Consider the following 27,515-nt stretch of genomic DNA (forward strand, 5'->3'; position numbering starts at 1 on the left):
ATGTACTGGTGCAAGATGAGTTAAAGACGTGTCTGTAAGTCACACTGTGGATGTGACTGTCTCAGTAATAGTAGCAGTACATTTAGTTGGGATGATATAATTTAGCAGTAAAGACTCAGGTCTTACAAACAGTAGCCTAGTTGATTTGTGGTGACCACTCTCCAAGTTTTCAAGTTTGATCATCAGAGAAGAATCCCCTTCTTTGTACAGCCAATCACCCAATCACTCATCCACAGACCACAGAAACGTTGAGGATATAATTAATAGACTCAGACATTGAAGGGACAAACTTTAATATCGTCATTTTTAAAAATTCCTACAGTACATTTCCATCTATCTGTATTGTACAAAAAGTCTTCTCTGACACAGGATGCATGTTTAAATTTTGTATTTGAATACGTCGTGAGTCTGAGCTATAATACATTTAGATTTGACACATTTATCACTTGACCTGTAAGCGACCCTTCTCATTTAGACTAACACAATAACCTGTTGCACCATGTCTGTCTGTGACATCTGCTGCCTGATCTGCATCACTGTAAGGTTGTAGCCCCAGTTTCTCATTGTCATGTTTCCTGCAACACAATGCTTCCTAAGTAGTACTTTTCAGATATCTTAGTACATGTTTTACAGTAGTCCATTACTCTTCTGTTGGTTTAGGAAAGTACTGTGACATTTTAGTTCCTGCAAAACTCAGATCAGGTCTTGCACATGTAGTCAGATAGATTAGACCACCCACTGCCTCTGGCCCAATCCCAAACCACTCCCTACCCACTACCACTTCACTACCGAGTGTCACTCCAAATCAAGTTACACTCGCAGCTGCTGAGGGCACTCCTGATTAAGGGGAAGTGTATGAAAGAGAAGCCAAACCATGGGACGCCCTCGCCACTCTACCGGAAGAAGGAAGCAGATGTAACCATGGATACCGACAGATGCTTTGTGAAAGCAAAATAGAGCAACAGGCTATTAAAAAAAACATTTAAATATTAATTAAAATGAGTTAAATTAAAAAAAAATGAGTCAGATAAGAGATACAGTGCAGTGTAATCAAAGTAATTAACTTGTTCATATTTTATAGACAGTTTACACATTCACAGATGAACTTTATTAATTAATCTGGGCAATCTTACCTCCATCCCTGCTTTGCAGCATTCCTTTTTTTAGTGAAGAGACTCATTTTTAATCCGTAGATCGATTAACTGCTTTGTTTTTTCTTCTGTCCCTGTGAACACATAATTATATATTTTTTAAAAATCATGAGAATGGGATGAGGAATTTTTTAGACAGTTTTAAATAGTTCATTTAAGCATATGGACATGTAGGTTTTCATCTTTTGACACCAAACATTCTGTGAGTTTGTTTGAGACTGTAAAGTCAGTGTGAGGAAAACAAATGTGTGTGTTTGATCTAAAATATTTTACAAAGTAGAAAGACGGAACTCTTACATTTGTACGTTGTTTCCTCCATTGTGATGTTGCGCTTGCTGCTGGGCTCATCAGAAGCCTGCACTGATGCACACTAGCTATCTAAGGGCTGAGCAGTCCACTCGCACTCAGTGATAATTGGTTTGGGACGCTCCGCGTGACCGCGCAAACGGAGGGGGAGTGAATAGGGCGAGGGGATAGGGGCCGGTTTGGGATTGGGCCTCTCATCATCGCTATATCATCCGTGTAGTTCAACTTTTGTACACAAGGTGTCGCTCTAGGTTTTACAATTTTGCATGTCATACCTTTCAAATATTTTCTCCACAAATGTCCTCTGTGACATTTTCACACAATCATACTGGTGAAAATCAAAAACTCATACTCCCCTGCCTGCTCTATTGCCTTGTAGCACTTCTAATGGCCTTGCTGCACGAAAACAACTTATAAAAGCCGAGGAGTCTCTAACGCAGCTGTCCATCATGCCAATCACTGCTCCTTACATAAGGGTCAAACTGTCAAACAAGGCAGCACTTATCAAATATGAAACAAGACTTCTGTTACTGCATTGTCTGTTTTCCCATTAAGTGTTTTCAGAAACATATTTTAGTGTACTGTTTAGCTTGAAATGAGAAAGTATGGGCGGTGTTTGGTATTTTGGTCGACTCTATCCAACCTGGCAGCTAAATAAAACAATGAAAAGGAAATGAATGGAATTAAAAGGGTAATATCCTGTAAATACCAGAGAAACCTGAGGATGCAGGTGCACTAAAACAACAATAAAAGACCAGATTCTGTGTTTTGTACCTTACAAAAGAAAAACAAAGATGACACAAAGTGTGAAGTAGCTGTAACGGATGCTGAGGGGTCCTGATGCCTGGTATAAAAACATAACAGTCAAGGCAGAGGTGAAGAACTCCACAACACAAAGCTCAGTGGCATTTCATCCTGAATTCACTGTTTTAATCCACTTTGTAATCATATGTATTGTTGCTATGGTGACCTGCAGTACGTTTTACCTGGACCAAACCATTGACCAAGCTGTTGTTTAAGTTACACATCTGCCAACCAAAAAGAATCAACAATGTAGTCCAGTAATCTTTGTTCTCAATTAATTTTCTGGCCACAAAGTTTATAATACATGCTGCATGACCCAAGATTGAAATCCACTTATTTTAATTTATTAAATCAATTTATACACACACTACACCGTGACCTCCCACTTGGTTTGCAGTCGAGTGTGAAGCAGTCGGGATGAGAGTCGGCACCTCCAAGTCTGAGGCCGTGGTTCTCTGCTGGAAACTGTCGGATTACCCTCTCCTGGTTTGGAGTAAGTTACTGCCCCAAGCGAAGGAGTTCAAGTATCTCAGGGTCTTCTTCAAGAGTGAGGGTAGAATGGAGCATGAGATGGATCAGTGGTCTGGCATGGCTTCTGCAGTGATGTGGGTGCTGTGCTGGACCATCGTGGTGAAGAAGGAGCTGAGCCAGAAGGCAAAGCTTTCGATTTACTGGTCCATCTACTGGTCCACCTCTCTCCTATGGTCATGAGCTCTGGGTAATGACCGAAAGAATGAGATTGTGGATACAAAAGGCTGAAATGAGTTTCCTCTGTGGGGTGGCTGGGCTCAGCCTTAGAGATAGGGTAAGGAGCTTGGACATTCGGAGAGAGCTTGGAGTAGAGCCGCTGCTCCTTCGCATTGAAAGGGGTCAGTATAGGTGGTTCGGGCATCTGATCAGGATGCCTCCTGGGCGCCTCCCGTTAGAGGCACGTGCAACTGGTAGGAGACCCTGGGTAGACCCAGAACACACTGGAGGGATAATATAACTCGTCTGGCCTTGGAACGACTTGGATCTCCCAGGAGGAGCTGAAAAGCATGCTGGGAAGTGGGACATCTGGGATGCTTTGCTCAGCCTGCTGCCCCCGTGACCCAGCTTCGGATAGGCGGTTGAAAATGGATGGATGGATGGATGGATGGATTGATTAATACCTTTGAGTAGACAAAATAAAAAATAGACAACCCATACCAGCTCACCTATTTTTATTTACTTTTACATTTTTATTAAGTGTTCATTAAATATAGTACAGATATCATTGACTAGACATCACTGTCCACCATTAGGCCGCACTTCTTTATAGTTCTTGATCAACTGGGAGAGCCTGACGACTTGAATGTCATCTGGTTCCTCATCGTAGTCTGACCACAGGTACTCTGGAGACAGCACCTTGGTTGGTTTGTTGTACAACAGGTACCTGCATGACAGAGAGACAGGCAGATGAGCTCAGTATATTCTGCATCTATGTGTCAAGGTGCACCCTGAGATGAGATGTAAAATGTCCTCTTAGAGAAGATAAGACACTTAGTACAGTCTAATCAATGGAAGTATTTTAAGAAAACAAGTTTAAGGAATGCAACAAAGAACGAGGATTCTTTTCAGACCTGAAAATAATAACAGTAGGAAAACCAGTGAAAATAAGGGAATGAACTTTGACACTGTACTTGTTGAGGTGACTCTCTTCTTGCCACACAGCTTCAATCTTATTCTTTTCATCCTCCAGCGACTGCATGTAACAGTGTCTGACAAAATAAAAGAGGTTAAACTTGGAGACACTGTTGCTTGAGTTACATTTTGTTTTTAAAATAATATGGTTAAAAAATAGTAAATTAGCTGTGGAATTAATCTCAACAACCTACAAGAGGCTTGCATAATGGTCACATAGGTGGCAATCCATCAGAAAGACACATAAATTGAAAACGGATTATTATTCTAAAGCTTTGGAGCAGCCACCACAAAGGCACTGTCATGATCCTGGGTTTTTGTTTATATTCTGAGTTTTCTGTTTGCGTTCTTGTTTCATGTTCTTTTATTCATGTTTAACTCTTGTAGAGTCTCACCTCATCGTGTTTAGTTTTGCTTCCTGTCTTTGTGTGTTTTCCTGCCTGTTTTCTCTCACACCTGTCTCACTAGTCCTTCCCTGTTTCCAGAGTCTTTCCTTCACACCTGTTCTGTATTAGTCTTGTGTGCTCCACCGTAGTGTCCCCCTCCACACTCTTGTTGTTAGCCAATCCCCATTTCCCTCCTTGTGCCCTGTCCTCCTACTCCAGCTGTGTCTCATTCTTGTGATTTGTTTTCTGTGTATATATACCTGTGTTTCCCTTTGCTCCTTGTCAGTTCGTCTGCGGTCATCCCTGTGCTCATCTTGTCCTGCTCTTGGTGTCATTCCCTGCTCTGTTTCCTGCCTGGTGTCTTGTTCAGTTTGGATTTTTTTTTATATGGGTTTGTCGTATTATCCTAGTTGGTTTTCAATTTAGTTTTGGTTATGCTTTATCTGCTTGTTCTATATGTTTTTTATCAACTGCAATAAAGCTTGCTCTTCGTTGAAACTTAAACCTGTCTGCTGCTCTACATTTGGGTCCTTTCTGAACTATCTCCTTTACCCACAAGCCTTGATCATGGGACAGTTAAAAGACACAGATGTCCAGTGTATTGTCAGCTCTCACTCTGTCCATTCAGCTACTATCTCTGTATGCTCTATGATGTGTATTAATCAGAAACAGCACTGAAATAACTTAAGAGATAATAAGGTTGTGGTTACTTGACTAGCTTGTACATGTCCTCCAGGTATCCACCCAACATAGCCGCAGTGTAATAGTAGTCTCCTTCATCATAAGGGATGAAGGCCTTGGACGTGGGCCGACGCTCATATGGAAACTGATCCCTTTTTGTATCCTGAGAAAAAAGATTATTGACAATGATTGGAAGCTACAGCTGATACTAGTGCGGGCAGTTAATGCTGTGGCTGACCAGAAAATGAGACAAAAAAAACTGCATAACACATAGTAGGCCTATAATAGGTGACTCAATGACAAACAAAAAAAGCATCCCATTGAATTCTAGTTAGGTTAAAATAAATAAAGACTTCCATTAACCTGAAATGAATACACTGTAGGAAAAAGAGTAAAACCTTGTAGTAGCCACGATGAAGCACGGCAGTCAGCTGACTGAGAGACTCGGCTCCAAAACGATCGTAAAAGACACTGTCGATGTCCATCATAAAAGCATAGTCTGCTTCATCACGGATCTGAAAATATTACGGTTGAGATGTGAGACTGAATGTACCACAAAGAGACTCAGCTGGATGACCAGTAAATAATATTTCAGACATTTGCTCATGAATCCATTTAATGTTATTTTTCTTTGTAAGAGCTACATATGTAGATTTTAAAGTATCAGCTACTGTTATCACGTAAAAGAGCCACTAACATTCCTCTTGTGTATGGCCTAGTTTTTGTGCGTTTTAAGTCTTACCTGTTTCTCAATGGTGATGGTGGCCCATTTCATCCTGCCAAGTACTACATCCTGCCAGCGGCTGGCACTAGGAATGGTTACAACTGATGTTTTCCGGCCCCTACCCATTTTAATCTGACTGGTGATCTAAAAAATTGAACAAATAAATTACAAATGGCATCTTCTAGCAACATTCAGTCACAATATAAAACTGTAAAACAACTTAAATCATCAGGAAAATAAGATATTTGATGTATCTGCAAAAGTTCAAAATGCTTGTCCTCTTAATTTCTTATTGTGTGTTACAGAATGTGTCGGCTAGAAATGTCCCCCTAAGTACTATGTTACATCTCTGCTTTTCTGCTGAGCCAAATGTCTGCATTTAGAAGTATCGCTGTTCATATAGTGTAATAAAAAACTAGTTCATAATATTGACACTCAACACATGGCATTGCACATAGAGCACTGTTTGTGAGAGTACTGTAACTAAATATAGACTGATCTACCTTCCTGAAACACTGAAAACCAAACGTTTGGATAGTGGGTGACATGTCTCACCTTACTCTCTTGGTTATGTTGTTATTTGTTTGATTCATTCATTCATTGTTTCCTGTTTTACTGTGTACTCACCTCTTCTCTTGTGTAGATAACTTATTTAACAAATAACAACTTACTTTGGGGACATCTTCCTCTTGGTCTGTGAAGATGTAGTAAGTGACCCTGAAGTCAATCAGAAAGTACTTTTCCCCCGACTCCAGGAGGCCCTTTAGGAAACGTATGTAACTGTTCGGATTGAGAGAAGCCAAAAGGATTATCATTTAGTATAAGACAAGAAAAGACAACGCGAGACAAATAATGCAATAGAAGATAGTTAAGTAGCTTCATATTTCAGACTGAAGCAGTGGGTCGGGTCAGACCTCCCTCCCATAATATCCTATGAGACTGTACCTACTTGCCAACAGCAAACACCAGCACTGCAACTCTTGGGTTCATTTTCTTATAAATGGCATCAACTACCACTGGATCAAAGGTCCCCTCCCAAACCAGAGGAACATTCCAGTTTGTCACCGAGTTCACATCGATGCGTCTGGGGAGGACAAATAAATTGTGGATTCAAACTGTACTTATGTACATATTTAGCAATTGCCAGGTGTTAGTCCTGCTATGATCAGTAGTTTGGCTCTGTATGTATTTAATTAGCTGTGGCACAAGATTATCCCAATTAAAATGATGACTTTTTATTTCACCTTAGATAGAAACATTTTACTAAAACATGCACAATGTCAAGGTTCCACCAAGAGTGACCTTACTGATATATATGGACACTATTTACAAAAAATGGCAGGACATTTTAATGAGGTGAAGTCTTTTCTTTAAAGGCCCATTGTGTAAGATTTAGGGAGATATACTGGCAGGGATGGTTATAATATAATAAGTATGTTGTCTTTAATGTATAATCATTTGAAAATAAGAATCATTATGTTTTCATTATCTTAGATTGAGCCATTTAAATCCAAATAGGGAGCAGGTCTGTTCGTTTTGAAGAGGAAGAGACCTCTGTGGATAATTCAGCTCCTGAGAAATGAACACTGAAGGTATTCTAACTGGGAGAAGTTTCAGCTGGTTACAATCTGCAATCCTCACCACTAAACGCCACTAAATCCCCCTAAATCTTACACTCTGTTCCTTTAAATTTGACTGCCAAAGTGATGTGTTCACCATCCATTACTATAAGAAACGTTTACCATGTGTGCATTTTACACAGCAGAATAATGTAATATCTGTTTTTAATAGCTTACCCTCTCTGTGTGCTTGGCTGAGCATAGTTCAGTCTGGGGACAAAAGAGCAACAGTTAAATTTATCTTTACTGTACCCGAGGAGAAATACTCAGTGGTAGACATGTGAGTAAATGTTTTACAGCAGTGTGAGGTTGTGAACCAGAGTCATAGCAAGTGTTTTTATGTTGTCACACACCTCCCAGCCCTCCAAATGAACTCAGGGCAATTAGTTCAGGTCCACCTTGCAGTTTCCTTAACCTGTGCATTGTGAACACAAAACACTCCAGGGATCTCATTTATAAACACTGCATACACACAAAATGAGGCCTGAAAGAGGCGTATACGCCACTTCCCACACAAAAGTTGTGATTTAGGCCTATAAAAACAGATTTGATGGGAGAAACTTTGACACATGCTCATGAACATTTTGGAGACAGGAAACTGGTGATGAACATGGTGAGGTGAAAGCCTAGTTGTTGGTGTTTGTCCATATGTACATTATTAATATAGATAATACGCATTGCTTTATAAATGAGACCCCAGGTTTGCTTTGCTCTTTGCCATTGTGTTTTAGCCATCTAGATCACATGCTCGAAATGCCATTTAAACAAAACAGAGACATTTGAAAAAACAGACATAACAACATCTGCTGGTAACACTAGCAAGGAGGATGAGGTGTAGATTGGTTTGAGGAAAAACCACTGCATTTCTCCAGACATGGAACGAAGAACACATCCAACTGGAAACAATGCTAAGATTTTCCTCCAATTTTAAGTTAATATGAATGTGAGGGGCTTCATAACCGCACTGCAGTGCTGTGTCAATTTTAAAATATAGGCTATATCAGCTCAGACTGGCAGTGATGGACATACAACATCTGGGTGGATGGGCTAATTTTAGCCCCTTTGCCAGCATGATGCAATGACCCCACAAAATACCATCTGTCTCCGTCCAATCAGAAACTGAATAAGTAAGAGATTTAAAAAAAAAAAAAAAAAAGTAACCTTTTGTTACTGGCTCACCCTTTTTCCCCTCTAAGGATGGTGGCCTTGTGGGTAACCTGTGAGGGTGTGACCTGTACTTCAGTGTGTATGGAGGGACGCTGCTCTCACGGGGTGTCATGGTGAAGACAGCAGGCAGCAAAGAGTGATGATTGTCAGCAGGATTAAGTGTCTACATAAGCTCAGGGCTTCATCTTAACACCATGAAAAGGCCATGTTTATTGTTTTGTGCTGCAGACTGCAATAAATCCATTGTTAGTGCACCTGAACGCCTTGCCATCCTTCCTTCTGCAGAGTGGTCCTGACCGCTAGAAGCTAGTTACCAGGTGATAATGAGCCATGCTAAATTTAATGTTAATAAGCCAGTGTGTTCCCAACTACAGTTTGGAGCCGGTAAGCTGTCACTGAGAGGTAACACTGCAACATTTCACTGGCCCCCATACTGCTTCCGGCCCAACCCAAGCGAGTTTTACTAAATTTAAAAAAACTGATTTGGGTGTAAAAAGCGCATATGTGAAACCAGCCTCAATGGAAATCTGTATTTGAACAAACTGTTCCTCTCCATTAGTGAAAAGAAAAGTGGATTCTCACCCAGTTTGTATTTTCAGGTCTCCGATCCTCCAGCCATTGTCCAGGCAAACACTTTAAATGGAAACACACATATATATATCTATATATATCTATATATATATAGATATATATATGTATATATGACAGGATTATATAATTAAATTATAATAAAGATGTTTTAGTTTCATAAAATTCCTATAGTGTGAAACTTCCTGTAAATGTTAGACAGTGACGGGATTAATGAGTGCCATTTCAATCATAACGTTTTACATGAACTCTAACCAGTGGCTTCATCAGCTGTGGCTGGTGGGTGTTTGTTTTGTTAAATTCTACAATTTCTTGATTTCCAGTTCATTGTGTTTATCTCCTTTTATTGAAAGGTTAGTTTCATGCTCTTTTACATGCATTTGAATTGAGACGTCCTCTCTTGTCTTACAGTGACCTTACCTGAGGGATGGGATGTTACTTAAGGTGGATAAGTAGCGACAGACGGCCCTGTGAAGACACACAGATACATGTTAACCAGAGATCAGCCAGTCAAAGGGATTACAGTGGTAGTTACAAGCATTCCACATGAGAGTGTACTGGTCTACTGTGAATATGAAGTTGACGTCAGGCTGTGTTAATTTTGGAAGGGGCAGCATCTTCTGAGGATCATGCCGTCACTTGCGCCTGCTACAGTGGTCAAGCAATGGTACTTGGTTAACCTATCACAATAAACACCATAGATTCATATGACTTTGTGGTCCAAGGCTGTATTACAGACCCCAATGCATCACATCTACTCACATACCAAGAAATTGTAAACTACTTTGTTTGTGGACTGAATTTTTACACTTTGATAATAGAGATAACACAGCATATACCTCACAAGTTTGTATCCCAGTATGACACAGCGTGACGTACATACACATTACATTTTTTGTTGTTATTTTTTGGGTTCTTTTTTAAAGTTATACTGATGTAATATATTATATTATTGTGTATTTTGTTGACTAGTCTGATATTCTTTTACTGTCTTTTGTTGCTTTTGGGGCTCCATATAGTCAAATCTTGGGGTGGTGCACCAAAAACAAAAGCCATAACTGAACTTGAGGAATTCTGTTAAACTGTTTAAGTACATAGGCTATTTGGACAAATGATCACTGTGATACACTCTGGTTTCTTATTTTATAGCTAATATTAATTATCTCATGTGCATACACTAATACCGGTACAGTTAACATTTTGAGTTTCACAGCAGTCCTGTTTTAATGTTTTATGTATCTTTACATGTCAGGCAATTCATTCTTTTTCAAATAGCCCTGTTGTCCTTCTCTTAAAGATCACAAATACTCAGCTTTAATTTGAAGGAGTCCACTGATTGACAGGAGCAAAACATTTACTGAGAACAAGCCTTTTCAAGTTTAGAGTAGATTTGTAGGTACCAATAGAGCCCATTTTCATTCACTTATCTTAAGGTGAGAGTTCAAGCGATCTCTTTGAAACTGACCATGCCAGTTGTTCCCTCACCAAAATTTAGCCTAAATTTGGAGTGTTATATAGCCTGCATCCCACAAGCTATGCTGACATGGTAGGTACAATGGATGCCTTAGGTTGCCAAGTTTCACAAAAATGAGTACACCACAGCCTCTTAAAGAAGGTAATATCAGCCTCCAGTTATTTTCCCCAGGTTGGTGGGGGGTATTGTATCAAGAGGGCTATTCAGCTCAATCATCATCATCTCCCCTGAGATGAACCTAAACTAAAAAACTGTAACAGTAAACAACACAACAGCAAAGTTATGATAATTGAATTATAATTGTATTGCATGCACCTGTTGAAGAATGTTTAGACAGATGTGTTGTATTGTATAAAAATAAAGCGGGGCTTGTGTGATTTTGGTAATTTTAGCTTAATTATTATATAAAATTGAGCTAAAAACAAGGAAGTGTGGGAGAGTGTTGCAGCTGTTGTACTTAAAAGCATACAATTCTGATGTTCACATCACACTCCCAGAGAACCTTGAAAAACATAAGCAAGAAAAATACAACATTTTCAAGTTAAACAGGTGTGCAAGTTCACCTTTATGATCTGAGCAAAACAGCCTTGTTAATTTAGGCTATGTGTAGAAGAGAAGACTGTGCTGCTGTGTGAAACATGAGAGACAATGCACACTCAGAGTCAATAGATGAATACATAAATAGCATACATACTAAAAATTAGCACAGTAGCACATATTGTAAACAGTGGTGATACAAAATTACCAACAACATTATTATTTCAGTCCTGCAGTGACCTGTTGTGTAATTTTGCAGTAGTTTTCCTTTTGTTTTTACTAACAAATTGCCCTTAATAAAATTAAGTGCCACATTGTTTTGTGTTTCCACCTTTGATGTGAGTGTGACCGTAATAAGCCATTAATTTGATTCATAGTAGGCTACTTTTATAGATGTGTGATAAGATCACTGCCCTTCAACTTTAGGGGTAATGAAAAATCATATACTGCAACCACACACTTTTTCATGAACTGCACTACACAGGTCAAAATCAAGTCACATTTCCATATTTAGAAATGTAAGAATAAAAACCTATCATAAAGACAGAGAGTGCTGCCCTGGCACCATGTGGCTAGTTGTAAAAATCATGTGCTCTTCAAGGATGGTGCAAGAGGTCACATTAAGATACAAAACAATGACTGGCCAGCTCACTCTGTATGAAAGCCAGTGTGTCTTGACTGGAGAGTCTTCATCAGGGTGTCCTTGATGAAGACTTGTGTAAATGCGTTGGTTTATCCGTGTATTAATAAAGGATTTCTAAATACAGTCAGAGTGCCTCGAATGCATTTTTGGACTGCCTGCCTGTACCACAGACTGGCCAGTCATTGATTTTTTATCTTTATACAAACTATCATAATTTAACATCAAACATCTGTGATGTATGTGTTATCTGAAAGTTTTGGTAATTCATTTATTTAGATTATATCTTTTAAATCACATAATCTAAGAAGAAATAAACATTTAGGACAACTGCAGTATTTTCTGATGTTTAAGGTTACAGTTTTTACTGGCTTCATAATAAACCTTGTAGGTCTAGTGTGTAAATAAATGCAGCTGTTATCCTTACTCAGTCAAAATCTTACCCCAAAAAGGAGGAGACAGGGAAAAAAATATCAAAATGAAACAGTCTTACCCCAGAAAGATGAGAAAACAGGTGAGGATGACCAAATTATGGATCTTGGGAAAGTAGCACATATCAGCTCTCTGGAAAATAAACTGAATCTATAACTAAAGACTAAATCAAACTGAGAGCACTGGCTGGACGATCTCTTCCATAACCTAAACAGGCCTTTTTCATTCGCAGGGCGTGAAATACGGCAGGTTGGTCAGTGCATGAGGTATTTCCATAAACTCTGCAGCACAGGTGGACGCTGAAGACAGATCAACAGGGTTTTAAAGAGAGGGAGAGGGCGTGGTGCTCAGTGTGGGATTGACATCACCATCATGCTGCTGCATAAAATAACAAAAGTGAAAAGAGTCACGTAAAAAGAACAAAGTTGCCAACTAACTTCAACCTACATAATTTTTCTACTTTTTTTTCCCTCAAAGAGCACAGGACATGTGCCCAGCCATGTTACTGACTATATTGACCGTGTGTGTGTGTGTGTGTGTGTGTGTGTGTGTGTATATGTGGGGGTGGGAGGGGCGGGTTTTCAATATGTATGTAATATTTTTGTTGTATGATTCTATTCTGTGAAGCATTTTTAATGCATGAAAAGTGCTATACAAATAAAGTTTGATAAAGTTTGATTTGATGTGATTTACAGAGAAGATATGTTTGCCTCAGCAGGAAAAAAACATGCAGTTGGACTGGAGGTGTAAATACAAGTAGACTTCTTATAGCAACCCACTGTCTGCACATAATGCAATAGTTAATCAAATAGCCTTGCACTCACTTGCAAACTCTAAGCAAAATATCTTAAAGAACAGGAGAAGGTGCGCCACCTGCTGGGCAGTTATTAACGTTGCCGTTTAAACGTTGAATGCAGCATGTTCAAAGCAGTGTGGTTTCTGCTATGACTAGTTTATTAGATCAGAAAGTGAAACTTTTAAAGCTTGTTTGGTTGAACTTTCATCGACACCACTTATAATAGATCTAATTATTCTCAAGAGAGGAATAGAAGAATTAATTCTTTGTAAAGAAAAAACAAAACAAAACAAAAAAACCCCCTCAATAATAATAATTAAATAATTAAATAATAAAGATAACAAACAAACAAAAATACAAAAAGCGGCATTAGTGTGTTAAGGTAAGTGATAACACTTGATAGGGTAAACTATCTTCTTGCTTGCTGTGTCCTGTAGTTCACATCTATCAGTTCTATTTCTATGTCTGGCTCGTGCACACCTTCGCTCGCGCAGCATTGCGCGTTCCTTTACATCCGCGTGCCCGTGGGTCAGCCCGTGTGTCTACGCCGAAGGTTTCCAACAGGGAAGAGAATGCCATCAAAAATCATCTTTGAAAGCGAAGACCTAGCCATGGAGGACGATGTGGACACTGTAGCCGAGGCTAAACCCCTGAAGGTGAGCAGCGCGTGTCGTGTCGCCCCGGACACTCTGATATATCCATGTAGAGACAGCGATGTCTCGTCCCGGCTGCTCCATGTTTGACAACATGTGGCTGAACGTGCTAACAGTCGGCTCACTAGCTAACGTTAGCTGACTATCAGAAAACTAACCTGAGATAAGTTTATGGAGTGACACTAGTAGTGAAATGATGTTAACACTGTGTTATTAACAGCGGTATGAAGGAAGAAAGTGAATGTGACCCACTGCGATATATTATTATATTGTTAACTTAGCCTAGCTATAAGGCTATACGGTCACGTGGCATTTCCATGTGAGCTGATCTGTACACTACACAGAATGTACGGGTGGACAGCATGGAGGCCTTTAATGCTGCATACATCTGCGCGACCTGATGACGTGTTACAGCTGGGCACGTCAGCTGTTTGTCAAGTTTACAAAACAACCTGCCCAGAAGGGAAAACAATTAATGTAACTTGATTAGTTGCAGCTAATGATTATTTTATTGTTGATGGTTAGTAGTTTTTTCCACAAAACATTCCTAATTCAAGCTCCACTTACAGTAAGAGGAGTTGGGATTGTTTAGCTAACTAACTCTGATGCCTAACTGATAAGATTTATTTGATAAATTGTGTACTCTCTATATTATATATAAAAATATACAATTTTTCCAACCAAAATTTTCAACAACAGTCCAGAAAGGACAATAGAAGTATGATTAAGTGATTATCAAAAGTGTTGTTGCTTGATTTTAACTTGGTTGATCATCAGTTGTTGTGCAAATTAGACACAGTGACACCTTATTATTTCATCTACCTCTCAATGAGATTAATATTAACATATAATATTGTCTGAAAAATACAATTTGATGTGGATTTTTTAAAATGGAAATAAGACCATCTCATATGTTATTAGATCACAAATAAAATGATTTTTATTAGTTAATACAAAATATTGTTTGTACTTAGTGACCAAAATTTACACCAAATTACACCTAGCTCTATCAGTGCTTTAATGTTTAGTTAATTTCAGTATCATTGATGTGTAATTGTAATAATAAGGGGAAATTAAATGTTGAGTTGAACTGATGATTTTTTTTATTGATCATTTTGATTAACTTCAAAAATACTCTGCAGTTTTCAGATAATTACACCAAATAGAATGTGGCGGTCCTTAATTTCTTTTGTGTATTATTCCTGGTAATGGTCAGACAATACTTAATTTATTTCTTTTTCTCTATTTAATCTCAGTTTTCTATTTGTGCTGAGAAAAGATTTGAAGCTCGGGGGCAGAAAGCACAGTGACATCTGGTGGCTTGCAGAACTTAAAGATTGGGGGCAGGAGCGCTACTCCTATAAATATAATGTACCTTATTTGTGTAGTTGAGGCCCAGTGTCTACTGTGGGCATGTCTGTTTTAACTTCATGGTTGATATTTGTGCAACATTTCATGTTAGTCCCAATGTGATGTGATGACATTCATTAAGTTAGCAAATTACTTCTATAACATCATCACTTGGTCCTGGGTATAAATGTTCTTATATTTATGAGCGTTCTAGTGTACATCGCCATATTTCTATTATTTATTAGTATTTGTCTCCTCTCCTCCTCTTATCGCACTCATGAGCCTGTCACATAGTTTAGCTGCAAAATTGTTAAACCACCACTGACACTGGGAACTTAAGACGTCACGTGATATTCTTTATTTGAGAGAAACTCCAACACAATGTACTCAAACAGTGTGCTTCACAGGAGTGACTCATCTGCCCATCTCTAATTATACCTTACATAACCACAGTAGGGATAGTACTCAGTTTGAACGTCAGTTATTTGTTCAGCGTAAAGAGTATGACTTTTTTTTTCGCTTTGTAAAAGAAAACCTAAATAATACATATAAACATACATTGACCCTGATTTATATTAAAAGTTTACATTTTTTGGACGGGACACAGTGATGTAAGTGCTGTCTATTAATATTTGCAGACATCCATGTAGCAAAAATGATGGATCTGTGCAGCTGCAGATAACAGTGTTTTCAGTCAGGCATCACTCGATTGAATGTTACAGGCAGAATGGCGGCTAGACATAAGAGTGTTTGCTTGGAAGTATTTGGGCAAAATAAACTAAAGGAATATGCAATGCAAGCTATATAACTAATCTGTACAGTCTGCAGTGCAGAAAGAACGGCTAATCCCTAACTACATTTTCTTTGGGTGTTCATTACAGACTTTTTTCTTGTACATTTTTTTTCTTGCGAGGATTCAAGTAATCTATGATAATTTAATGCAAGTTCTCTAATATGGAAAGTACTTAAAATGCCCGTCCCTAAACCACAATTAGGCCTTAAAGTTGTTTGTCAGTAAAACTGCAGTACAAGGAGATAACTACAACTAGATTTACTCAGATTGCCAACATTTTTCTTTCCTAAAACTTTGAGTAGCTGCGTAATATTTGGTTCAAATGAAACCCATTTGTTTTATTGTTTCTGTTCAAATGAATACAGAATAAGACCAAGGAGGGCAAGAAGCTGAAGAAGAAGAAGCTGCTGGAGGACCAGGAAGAGCAGGAGGAACCAGACTGTGAACCTCCAGCACCAAAGAAGAAAAAGAAAAAAGATAAACTGGCAGCGGACCAAGTAAACGACCACATAGATGAGGCAACAGACATGAATGGCAACAGTAATGGTGTTGAAACACCAAAGAAGATTAAGAAGAAAAACACTGAAGGAGACACAGAGGTCAGTGCTGTGGTGTTAGTTTGAATATGTAGTTACCAGTTGGGTAAATGGTGAAAAAAACCTGATAGAAAAACATAAATGCATATTTTCTGGCCATGCCCCGGTAGACCAGACCGTACTCTGCCCCCTCTATAACGTCATCTCCACTTTTATCTTTGGGTTTAGAAAAAAAGGAAGAAGCAAAAGAAATCAGAAGCAGAAACCAACGGACATTCCACCCCAAACACCCCTGTCCAGACGCCCATCCAGACACCGGCCCAGTCAAGTGAAGAATCAGCCAGCGACAGCGAAAAAGAAACTGTACGAATTGCAGACTGATTGTGTGCAGAGTAACTCTAAGGAGAAGTTGGAAAGTTTGTGTTGTTACTACAGTAACTGTACGCTGTGAGCTCTGTTGGATAGTTCAAGAGTAATCACGGTGACCACCATGCAAGCTGTTACTAAGCCTATTACTTTACTGTTACTAAGTCAATTTGCTATAGTTCAGCAAATTGTGTGCGCTGACTTTTTGGACTTTGTCTTTTTCTCGAAGGCCAGTTGAAGGTTAACACAACAGTCTTATAGCCTTACTCTTGTTTCTTTGTGTAGGAGGAGACACCAGAGCAAAAAGAAGGGGCCTTCTCCAACTTCAGGATCTCCCAAGTGACCATTGATAAACTAAAAGGTAAACATCATTTTTACATTTTATACCTTTGTTTTTACCACTGTGGCTCGAGACCAGAGGTGTACATGACAATACATGTTGGCTACTCTAGAAAAAGAACTGGTCAGTCCTTATGCTTTGACTTATTTGATGAACTTCACTTTATAACACATATTGTTTATGAACAATTGCTTTTTTATTGAATATACATGACCTTAAATATTGATGATCATTTTGTGTCAGCTTTAGAGAAGTGATCTGACATACACAGTGTATTCATTAAAATATGAACATTTGAAATTTTACCGTCATCAGCAACTGAGTGTTGGCACCGCTGGGGTGCTTTGGGGTGTGCTTAAAATATTTCTTTGATGGAAAGATGGTCTTTTCATAAAACTAGGGCGTCTATGTAGTAGTAAGACGCAAATACATTTACAGTTGGTACTACAAAGCTGGTTGAAAATGGAGGAAGTATCCCTTTAATAACAAATTCTGATCATTCTTCTGCCTTCCTGTCATCCTACTTTCTTTCCTCCTTCCTACTTTTTTGTCATCTCTCTTTCTATCACTTTTTCAGCTCGGGGAGTCTCTTACCTGTTTGACATTCAGGTGAAGACATTTAATCCTGTTTATGATGGAGAGGATGTCATTGCCCAAGCCCGGACAGGAACAGGAAAGACTTTCTCATTTGCCATCCCTTTGGTGGAGAAGCTCCAGAGGGACACAGTGGAATTCACCAGAGGCCGAGCTCCCAAGGTGCACACAGACACACTGATCACTGACAACTAGCATCAGCCAGAGTCCCACCATCAGTTTGTTCTTCGAGTATGTTTGTTTATACCTATTTCTCTTTTCTGTCCGTCTAAAGGTTCTGGTGTTAACTCCAACCAGAGAGTTGGCTATCCAGGTTGCTAAGGACTTCAAAGACATCACCAAGAAACTGTCTCTCGCCTGTTTCTATGGAGGCAGCTCATACAATCCACAGCGTAAGACTTAGACAAAAACACTAATATATCCTTAATAGAGGTAATTCTGAAAAAGTTAAAATCATAAGGCTGTCCCAAAACCTCTACCATTCGCATGGTAATCAACGTCCAGATCAGTTTTGGAAAGCTTTGTTTTTACTTTTTTAAAGTAATATTATTATCATACAGGTATTTCCCCCCAAAGTAGCCCATGAAATAAGAAGTAGTTATCCAACATTATTCAATATTGACGTAGGCTACAGTCTGTTAACTTGTTTATTCATTTATAGACCTTCATAAGAGCATATTCGATTTTATGAGGTATGGCTTTAATTTATTTGATGTGATTATTGCACATTTTGTAGCTGTATTTGTTTCAGTAAAAAGGAAAATTCTTGAAGTCCAATTTTTGGTACAATAATAGCAAAGTCTATGAATAAAAGTTTCAAAGCTTCAGATGTTTGAAGCTTCAGAGCCTTAACAATGGTGTTTGGGACAGCCTTAATTTATTTACATTAATGTCTGCTTTGTGTCTTCTTTTAATTTATTATAAAATACTTTACAGGTTAGCTATTTAAATGAGTATGAAAATGCATAAGTTGTAAATTCCAGCAAATGTTATTTCCATGTCTTTTAATGTAGTTTCTGTGTGCAGTTTTATCAACACACTTCATACATTAATATTAATAATAACTCTCTCCACTCCTCCCGTCTAGTCGATGCTATCCGTAATGGTATCGATATTTTGGTCGGCACCCCTGGGCGCATCAAAGACCACCTCCAGAACAATAAACTCTGCCTCTCTAAACTGAAACACGTTGTTCTGGATGAAGTTGACCAAATGTTGGACATGGGATTTGCAGAACAAGTCGAAGAGATTTTGGCTTCATCATATCAGAAAGGTTAGTAAGTCTGTGTACATTTGTGAAAGTGTTTCCTGAGAATCTTTTTGCATTGTGTATACGTGTGTGTGTGTGTGTGTGTGTGTGTGTGCTCTTGTTTTCTGTGTGTGTGTTGATTATGTTAAGGTAGATTAAAAGATCACTTAAGTGTGGTCACGCATGTAAAATTAGAAAAATGTGTGTGTGCTCCTCTTCAGACTCCGACTCCAACCCACAGACACTTCTGTTTTCGGCCACCTGCCCCCCCTGGGTCTACGAGGTTGCCAAGAAATACATGAGAGTAGGGTGCAAACATGTTGATCTGATTGGCAAGAAAACACAGAAGGCGGCAACAACTGTGGAAGTAAGTTTGCATGAGTGGGTGAGGAAGAGCGAGAGAAGCAGTTGGCAGAGGTGAAAGAGGTGATGAGTGTGTGATGGGTGCAATTTAACAAGCGTTACAGCAATTTTAGCTCTTTGGCTTAGATCTTTCAGAGTTGCCTGTCAGCAGGGACAGTCATATTAAGTGAGACTGTAAAATACACTTGCATATATCTCCATCAGGAAAGCCCAGCAAGTTCATTTGCAGTAAAAAATTAGCTGTATTTATCATCATCAACACCAGTGGGATTGTAATGAAGTACAAGTTTAAGTCTGCCAGCTGTATAATGAAAACGTCTCTCTTCTCACATTCTGTATTGCCTCTCCTTCTGTTTCTCGCTGTCTGTCCTTTCCTCTAGCATCTGGCCATAACATGCCACTGGTCACAGCGTGCAGCCGTGATAGGCGATGTAGTCCAGGTTTACAGTGGCAGCCACGGCAGAACCATCGTGTTTTGTGAGACAAAAAAAGAGGCCAACGAGCTTTCCTTGAATACTTCCATCAAACAGGTAGACATGCTCACGCACACAACAGTTTATGAATAGCTGATTCATACAGCAGTAATGCATTACACCTTTAAAATGATTAACTGTCCCTTTCTCATTTTATTTTGTTTTTATGCTTTCAGAGTGCCCAATCCCTCCATGGGGATATTCCTCAGAAACAGAGAGAGTTGACGCTGAAGGGCTTCAGAAATGGAGCTTTTGAGGTTCTGGTTGCCACCAATGTTGCAGCCCGTGGATTAGACATCCCTGAAGTCGACCTGGTGGTCCAGTGTTCTCCACCCAAGGTGTGATATTGCCAGTCATCAACAAGAATTTTATAACATGAGTATATCTTTGTATTTAGTGGATATATTTTAGATTTTTAAATAATACTGATCTTAAGGTGCAGATTTCATTAACATGAAACAGTACATGTAAAAATTGGCATTTGCTCATTTCGGATTACGTTGAATTGAAAATGGAAACGGCTGCAATAAACGAATGTGCAGTAGAATTAGTGCTTTGTGGAACAATCTAAACTGCACATTTTCGGTGTTGCATGAATCACCTTAACTTTCTCTAAAAATGCTTCTGTCTCTGTGGTTTGGTGCCAGGATGTGGAGTCATACATCCATCGTTCAGGTCGTACAGGCCGAGCAGGAAGGACGGGAGTCTGCATCTGTTTCTACCAGAGGAAAGAGGAGGACCAGCTGCGCTACGTAGAAAACAAAGCGGTATGTGTCTTTTTAAACTAAGTCGAAGTAGAAGAAGACAGTGGGACAAAGGAACGACAAGTTCAGTTGTTTGAGGAGCTATGCAAAAAGAAAACACAATGCTTTCAGTTCCATCTGTGCTACACATGGGATGGAAAGAAACATTAAGAACAGTAGTGAAGTCAGGCAGTTTTCAATGGTGTGGCCACGGTAGGACCCGTGGTCATTTTGGGGTGGCACAGAAATCATGTTCTATCAACATAAAAACATGTCTAATAAAAAAATAATTTTAGGGACCTACAGCACATAACTCTACATCATTTGGAATTCAGGCAGTGGTGGAACAGATCATATCATATTCAGTGCAGCAAACATGTTCTTTTTATTCCTGCAGGTAAAGTAACAAAGATGCTTATAGGGCCACTAGTAAGTCCCCTCTTTACGCCACCTTTGCATTTTTACACAGAGCCAAACAACGGCAGCACAGTGCTGCCCCAGAGTGTGATTTTAGTTAGCATGCCAGCATCCCTGAAGCCAGAAAACAATAACAGTGGCATAACATGGACATAACAGTTATCACTGTCCCTGTTGCATGGCAGCTGATCTCATCCTCTGCTCAGAGGGTAAAGCGCTCCTGACCCTCATTGTTTAACCTATTCACTGACATTTTTGGCCACTGTTCTTCTTCTTCTTTGAGTTAGCTGCTAACTGCTATCAGCTGTTTTTTAAGTCTCCCGGAGGTGGGTCGCACACATAACACACAGGTCCTGTCCATTGTCCCATCCTGCCGGCTGCCCCTTTTACACAAACGTTTCAGCACTCTTACTACCTTTGTTGTAGGCTTAGAGGCAAGACAACTCTGTCCCTCCTTTCTGCGATTGTATCTTTTAAACAGAATGATTAGGCAGAATAGCAGTGTGACATTTCTGCCTTGAACAGGCGGCGTAAAAGGGGCTAATACAAGTGTACCAAGCTACAGAAAATTAATTGTTCTGAGAGCAGATGTTCAGCACAGCTCATGATGCTCAGTAGCACTAAGTGTTCATTCTTTATCATTGTATAATCAGAGATACAGAGACACAGATGGATACATAATTAAAAGGAGTTTTTTAATCAAAGTCTGATTACATTATATGCAACCATTAAATATAATTAATATATACATAAAACTTTAACATCAGTATAAGAAGTCATAGTCAACTTTTGAATATGTTCAACTGCTCAACTTGTCAAGCCATGACCAATGTCTTTGTAATAAAAACAAGCTAATTATGATTTATTTCAGTGAAGCTAATCTAATCAAGTTACTGTAGCAATAGGTTAAATCTTGCAGCAAGCAAATGAATGCATCCGTTAGCAGAGGTCAGAGTATGTTTTTCTGTAACTTCTTTTTGGACCATCTAAAACAAGCCCCTACTAGGAAGCTTTGTAGAAATGATGGTGATGAATTTAGTATTTGAAATAAAACAGAATACAGCAACATACAGTGATGAACAGTGGGTAAATGCACACATACTAACAATAGGTGGGCATTGTGCATGAACAAAAATATAGTCCCCAATTTCTCTGATAAAAAATATTCAAAATATAATTTGACTTAAACTGTTACGACTCAAAATGCCACATTGTTTTCATGCCTTCTGATCAGTTTACTTTACCTTAGGTTTATCCATTTGTTTGCTGTTTATCCTGCTGCCATGCCGGGGATCTAAACTTTGCAAAGTAGATGCAGTCACAAATAGAATATTTAAAAGTGTGAAAAGCACTTTTTTTCTGCCATTATTAGCTTAATGTTACCTTCATTCGTTTGTTGGTTTACCAGACTGTCATTTGCCAGTTGTAAAGTCTCCAGAGTTGGTTTGTGTACGCACCTGAAATGCATCAGAGGGTGTTGCCGCTGTACAGAAATGGTTCCACTTCTTAAAAAAAAACAAAAAAAAAAACAAAAAAAAAAGAAAGAAAAGAAAACAATTCCCTAAAAAGGCAACAACTGCGGTGGCCAGGTGAACATGGCCACCCCTAGCCAGTCCGCAGTCAAAGAAGGAAGGGAATAATCAAAAAAGGTGAAGACAGAAAGAAGAGGAGTAAGAGTGTTTCGTTAAAGGGGCAAGAGTTAAGAAGGTGCTGCTGCACTATAGGTACAACCAGACTGAAAGCTACCTTCCTGTAGTTAGAAATAGTGTGTACTTAGATGTTTTTATATTGACCTAATGCATTTTATTCTGTATTGTTTCAGGGTATCACATTCAGACGGGTTGGAGTTCCCACTGCCAACGATATCATCAAGTCATCAAGCAAGGATGCTGTCAGGTAGGTAATTCTGGAGGGTGAGAGCCAACCGTCTATATGTAGTCTTGGAATTGTATTTGATTACTGTTTGAAACTTTGGACTGCGTGAGCCAACTCATTTGGTGAATAATGAGAGCTACTATCATGTCTTGGGCAACTAGACTTGAATCAGTGGCACTACAAAGCTCCTGCCCTGCTGAAATCTCCCTTATCACCATACTGCTCAATGTGACGCAATTAAGTGTCAGATTCTTATGATTTTGTTTTTGTATTGTGCCCAGGTTTCTGGACTCTGTTCCAGTAACAGCCATCGAGTACTTCAGAGCGTCAGCTGAGAAGCTGATTGAGGAGAGAGGAGCAGTTGATGCACTCGCTGCTGCCCTGGCACATATTTCTGGAGCCACAAGTCTAGAGCAGAGGTCACTGCTCAACTCTGATGCTGTAGGTTTGGTTTTATTCCCATCATTAACAAATTATAAATAACACAAATCTGGACACATTACTGTATTACAGCAGCCACCACTCACAACATTGCCAGACAGGGTAGTTTAATATGTTTGTTTAGGGTTTCAGTGTTAACTGAAACACTGTAGTAACCTGCAAGGGTTTCACTAAAGCTGTAAGAAGGGTAGTAGCCCTTGGATGCACACACGCACACACAACATGTAAATCCCTGTAACGCACAGATGTTTACATTCTGTCATAAATTTGCTATATAACCCTGATCCCACATAATTTATTGTCTGTTTTTGCAGGGTTACACCACTGTGCAGCTGGTGTGTTCTCAGGAGATGCATAATCTGGGTTATGCCTGGAGAGTCATTAAAGATCAGCTTGGAGAGCAGTTTGAGAACCACGTTCACAGAATGACCTTCCTCAAAGGCAAAACGGTATGTATGCACAAATATGTACATATGGGAGGTGCTGCTGGCTTTTATATACACATTGAATGAACTATATTTGTTACATTTCCTGTTCTTTCAGTTCTACTTTCATTATCTTAAGGTTAAGAATAAGGATTAAAGTAATCTCTGTACTAGGAAGAGTATATTTGATTAGGTGTATGCAGTTATTAAGTTGAACATGGATGCAGGATTTGGGCCAGATGACAGCCGTAGAGTGCTCTTGTTAGATGCCACTTAGATTGGTAATGTCTTGCCAAAAAAGGCCCCCACAGATCCTCGTAAATTAAAGTCATAGACTTGGCAAATGAGAAGTAAATTGGAAACCAGGTGGTACATCAAAATGCAAATTCAGAAAATAACTGTGTAATTTCTTACAATTCAACAGCATTGTTTAGTTTATATGTGAAGTCAGCTACTACAGTCACACTAGACATAGTACACAACTAATTATCCACAGGAATTAAACAGTACAACATCTGTTGGCAAAAATTAAAGGTGTGAAAACTTTTCTGTAGATGTGACCATGCCTGTTTCAACTCTTGAGGCTCATTTATACTCCCTTTACATATCCTTTATGTCGGCATCAATACAGGTAATAGATGACCCTAGAGGCAGATTCAAAAGTTTTTGACAACAACAAACATGGCGATGGTGGAGGTTGTAATATTGTACGTTTTAACGGAGGCAGCAGTGCAGATGTCAATGGTCTATGAGGTCATTAAATTGTCATTTCAAGTGGACAGAGAATTCTTCTCACAATATTACAGATTTGTTCCATTATGCCGTTTTTTTGCAATGCCTTCGTGGTCTGCCACAGTCTAATCTTCCTTGAACTACACTGCGCTTCCCTCAGGAGCTCGGGGGTACTGCTCCGTTTGATCCTCATTTGTAAGCTTTAAGAAAATCTGCTAGGAAACGGACAAAATTAACACAAAGTACTGACATAAGGCTCCATCTGTGTCCTTATCTAACATTGAGCATAAATGAGCCCTAATTCTGATAGCACAACAGGTACAGACAGAAACATTAACCATCTCACCCTTGTTGTGTTTTTAACAGGGAGTTTGTTTTGATGTCCCCGTTGACAAAGTCAAGGAGATTCAGGTGAGCAAAACTGTGAAAGCTCCCGTCTGTTCAATATGTGGGGTGGACTGATTATAGCGTCTTCATGATTGAATTATTGATGATAAATAATTTAAAGTACAATGTAAATATTTTGACAGTGTCTCTTATTGAAGTTGATGTAATTTTCACCCCACTTGATCGTCTAACAGGAGAGCTGGAAGGATGGTCGCCGTTGGCAACTGACTGTGGCCACAGAGCTCCCAGAACTAGAGGAGAAGCAGTTCAACAACCGCGACAGAGGCTCTGGCGGTGGTAACCGCGGCGACAGAGGAGGAGGGTTCAGAGGTGGAAGGGGGCGGAATTTCGGGGGAAATGGCGGCCGCAATAACGGGTTCCGGAATGGCGGCGGTGGCTATGGCAACAACAGAGGAGGACAGAAACGCAGCTTCAGTCAAGCTTTTGATTATTGAAGTGCCACCATGTGGACTGATTAAGACTGTGTGTCACTCATCTGGGCTGGCAGGGGTTTTTATTCCCTGATGTATCCCAATCATTATATAAGCTGAATTGTTAGCTTTCAAATATTAATTATCATATACAGCACATTAAGCGACCAATTACCCCTCTCTAAAAAAAAATAAGGGAAAATGCTATCTGATAAATTAGATTTATTTCCAATTAGCAATTTGCTATGGGTTTAAGATCAGACCTTCTGTGTACAGTATATTAACACAGGACCACTGGCAGCCATTTTGTAAGGCCTGATGTGTGCTTCTTTTAGTTGACACTTTAGTTGAAACTCATGAGATGATGAAACTGATGAAAGTTTTACTACATCGGTTGGAACATAATTCAATTGCTATGTCTTGAATAGCACAGGGTCATAAATATTGGCTAATCAACCTTAAGAAAAGGTTATGATATGACATCCATTGAGTTTCAGATAAAGTGTTACTCTTTTTTGTACTAGGTGTTTGGGGAACAGTGGCAACAATCAGTCTTGAGTCTTTGTCTCAATACAAGGCACCTCATTCTGACTTAACAACTTGTAAACATGCTACTTGTAACACTAGAAAACAACAAGGTGCACTGTACTGCAGACACTGTGGTGTGGTATTCACCATATTTCTGCTCTGCACCCAGAGAACAGTGATGAAATGGATGTTAACCTTTACAGTTGTGCGCAGTTTGAGATTGCTGCCTTACCCTCAGCTGAAATCTGTCTCCCCAAAAATATATTGGATGATTGCTTTGCAATCGCCTCTATTTAATAACTGTGTCGACTGCTTGCATTCATTTGAATGAAATGACTTCTTATTAAAAAAAGGTCAACTCAGGTTGTGTTTGTTGTTTTTAAAGGGGTGTGAAATAAGCATTCATACAAGCAAATGTGCTTTCAAGTATAACTTTAAATGGAACCTGCTTTTATGTGGCTGATCCTTTAAACTTAGGCTGGCCTTCAAGAAGATAGTCATTCGTGCATGAATGGATCACCAACAATTTAGTGGTGTGAAGTTGAGACTGCCAGGAGAGTACACCAGACTGAGGAGAAACTATAAACTGTAGTCTGTTCCCTGATCTGACAGTGTTTTGGCCAACCACCATTTGACCACAGAGTTGAATAAACACATTTGTGTCAGTCTTAACATTTATAAAAAACAGAAGAAAAATCTTGTGTCCAGTCAAAAGACAAAGAAACATTACTTTTTTACTCGTTCATTAAATGAGATGAATATCAGTTGCTGATTATGATTATTTATTTATGTAATTATATGTTTATTTTGTGATACAAGAGGATTGTCCACACATTTATTTAAATCAATTCAGTAGTTTCTTTAGGGAGTTTATTTGAATCTTTGCAAGAACATTCCATCCCTTCGTAAAGTGCATTGTTACGAATCATATACATAAGTACATTGATACAGTCTTGACATAATATTAAAAAGAAAACTGTAATTTTTTACCAAACTATTAAGAGTATAAAATTTATGAAGTTAACAAAAAAAGTGGAGTATTTCTTACAGTATTTCTTGTGCCAGTATTGCATTTGAAAATATTTAAAGGACTGGCTTCTTGGGAGCAGCACATTTGATTTTTAACCTGAGCTCAGACAAACTTTTCTTGGACAAGTGAAAATGATTTGCTTCCATCTCCATCTAGCTCATGATTGTGATTCATTAAAAAAGATTTTGATATATGCATGTAAGAACAAAAATTAATAATCACAAAATTACACTGATTTAGGATAATAATATTCAACAAGTCTGTGGACCCGATGCATTAAACCACACTAAACATAGAATAAATACTAGTCTTAAAGGAAATGCATTCAAATAAAACACATGATAATTAGGAACACTCCTACCTGAGATCCCATTGTGTAAAAACCGGAGCTTACATTTCAACAAATATTCATTTTAAATTGCAAAACAAAATTCATTGGATGTGTTGCAGCTGCTGCAGAAGAGCTGAAGACGAGATGATTTCCTGATAGCCAAGATGAATGCATGGCCTATCTATGAAGACTGTTTGACAGACTATCTATGCTGTTTAATCATCAAATGAATTTAGTGCATTGTGAAATCTGGAAAAAAAGTATTTGATTGGCAGCCCTTAAATGGAAAGAGATCTGCTGGTCGGATGCCACCGGCGAAGCCAATGTGTGCTGGTTGTTACAGTCGGTTGTTGTGGACTACAGATCATCACTTGTAATGTAAAGTCCAGTGGCGCTGGGGTTCTCCAAAGTCAAGTCTTCATAATCCGCCGTCTATGTGACAGGAAGACACACACACACACACACACACACACACACACACAGAGAAAAAA

The 27,515-nt window shown here is 39.0% G+C and overlaps 3 protein-coding genes across 3 annotated transcripts in view; 1 reads left to right on the forward strand and 2 right to left on the reverse strand.

Moving 5' to 3' along the window:
• Nucleotides 1–3,505: 3,505 nt before the first annotated feature.
• LOC126399413 (globoside alpha-1,3-N-acetylgalactosaminyltransferase 1-like) lies at nt 3,506–13,565 on the reverse strand. The gene is made up of 11 exons (XM_050059384.1): nt 13,448–13,565; nt 9,509–9,556; nt 9,083–9,133; nt 7,511–7,543; nt 6,664–6,798; nt 6,386–6,494; nt 5,733–5,858; nt 5,389–5,505; nt 5,020–5,153; nt 3,923–4,000; nt 3,506–3,675 (listed from the first exon to the last, which is right to left on the reverse strand). The coding sequence occupies exons 1-11, from the start codon at nt 13,462–13,464 to the stop codon at nt 3,528–3,530; spliced, it is 996 nt and encodes a 331-aa protein (XP_049915341.1). The 5' UTR covers nt 13,465–13,565; the 3' UTR covers nt 3,506–3,527.
• On the forward strand, nt 13,414–26,026 carry ddx21 (DEAD (Asp-Glu-Ala-Asp) box helicase 21). Its single transcript, XM_050059250.1, has 16 exons — nt 13,414–13,623; nt 16,129–16,362; nt 16,528–16,662; nt 16,951–17,026; nt 17,583–17,761; nt 17,874–17,991; nt 18,687–18,872; nt 19,070–19,215; nt 19,592–19,741; nt 19,861–20,022; nt 20,332–20,451; nt 22,667–22,740; nt 23,001–23,160; nt 23,475–23,609; nt 24,684–24,728; nt 24,899–26,026. The coding sequence occupies exons 1-16, from the start codon at nt 13,429–13,431 to the stop codon at nt 25,157–25,159; spliced, it is 2,376 nt and encodes a 791-aa protein (XP_049915207.1). The 5' UTR covers nt 13,414–13,428; the 3' UTR covers nt 25,160–26,026.
• Nucleotides 25,640–27,515, reverse strand: part of chs1 (chitin synthase 1) — a 64,977-nt gene continuing 63,101 nt past the window's right edge. The window contains exon 35 of the mRNA XM_050050302.1: nt 25,640–27,456. Within this exon, the coding sequence (XP_049906259.1) occupies nt 27,382–27,456 (75 nt within the window). The 3' untranslated portion in view covers nt 25,640–27,381. The remainder of the gene's footprint in view (nt 27,457–27,515) is intronic.

This window comes from Epinephelus moara, chromosome 1 (assembly GCF_006386435.1).
Source record: "Epinephelus moara isolate mb chromosome 1, YSFRI_EMoa_1.0, whole genome shotgun sequence".
Classification (NCBI taxonomy): domain Eukaryota; kingdom Metazoa; phylum Chordata; class Actinopteri; order Perciformes; family Serranidae; genus Epinephelus; species Epinephelus moara.

What these genes read in the sequence shown, in the direction of transcription:
- LOC126399413 (XM_050059384.1), bottom strand. An exon ending in TTCATCGTGGCTACTACAAG is followed by an intron (nt 5,154 to 5,388) that starts GTTTTACTCTTT and finishes CTTTTTTCTCAG; the next exon opens with GATACAAAAAGGGATCAGTT. An exon ending in GACATGTACAAGCTAGTCAA is followed by an intron (nt 4,001 to 5,019) that starts GTAACCACAACC and finishes TTATTTTGTCAG; the next exon opens with ACACTGTTACATGCAGTCGC.
- ddx21 (XM_050059250.1), top strand. Translation starts at nt 13,429, where the DNA reads ATGTCTGGCTCGTGCACACCTTCGCTCGCGCAGCATTGCGCGTTCCTT. An exon ending in TGAATACTTCCATCAAACAG is followed by an intron (nt 19,742 to 19,860) that starts GTAGACATGCTC and finishes TTATGCTTTCAG; the next exon opens with AGTGCCCAATCCCTCCATGG. An exon ending in ACAAAGTCAAGGAGATTCAG is followed by an intron (nt 24,729 to 24,898) that starts GTGAGCAAAACT and finishes ATCGTCTAACAG; the next exon opens with GAGAGCTGGAAGGATGGTCG.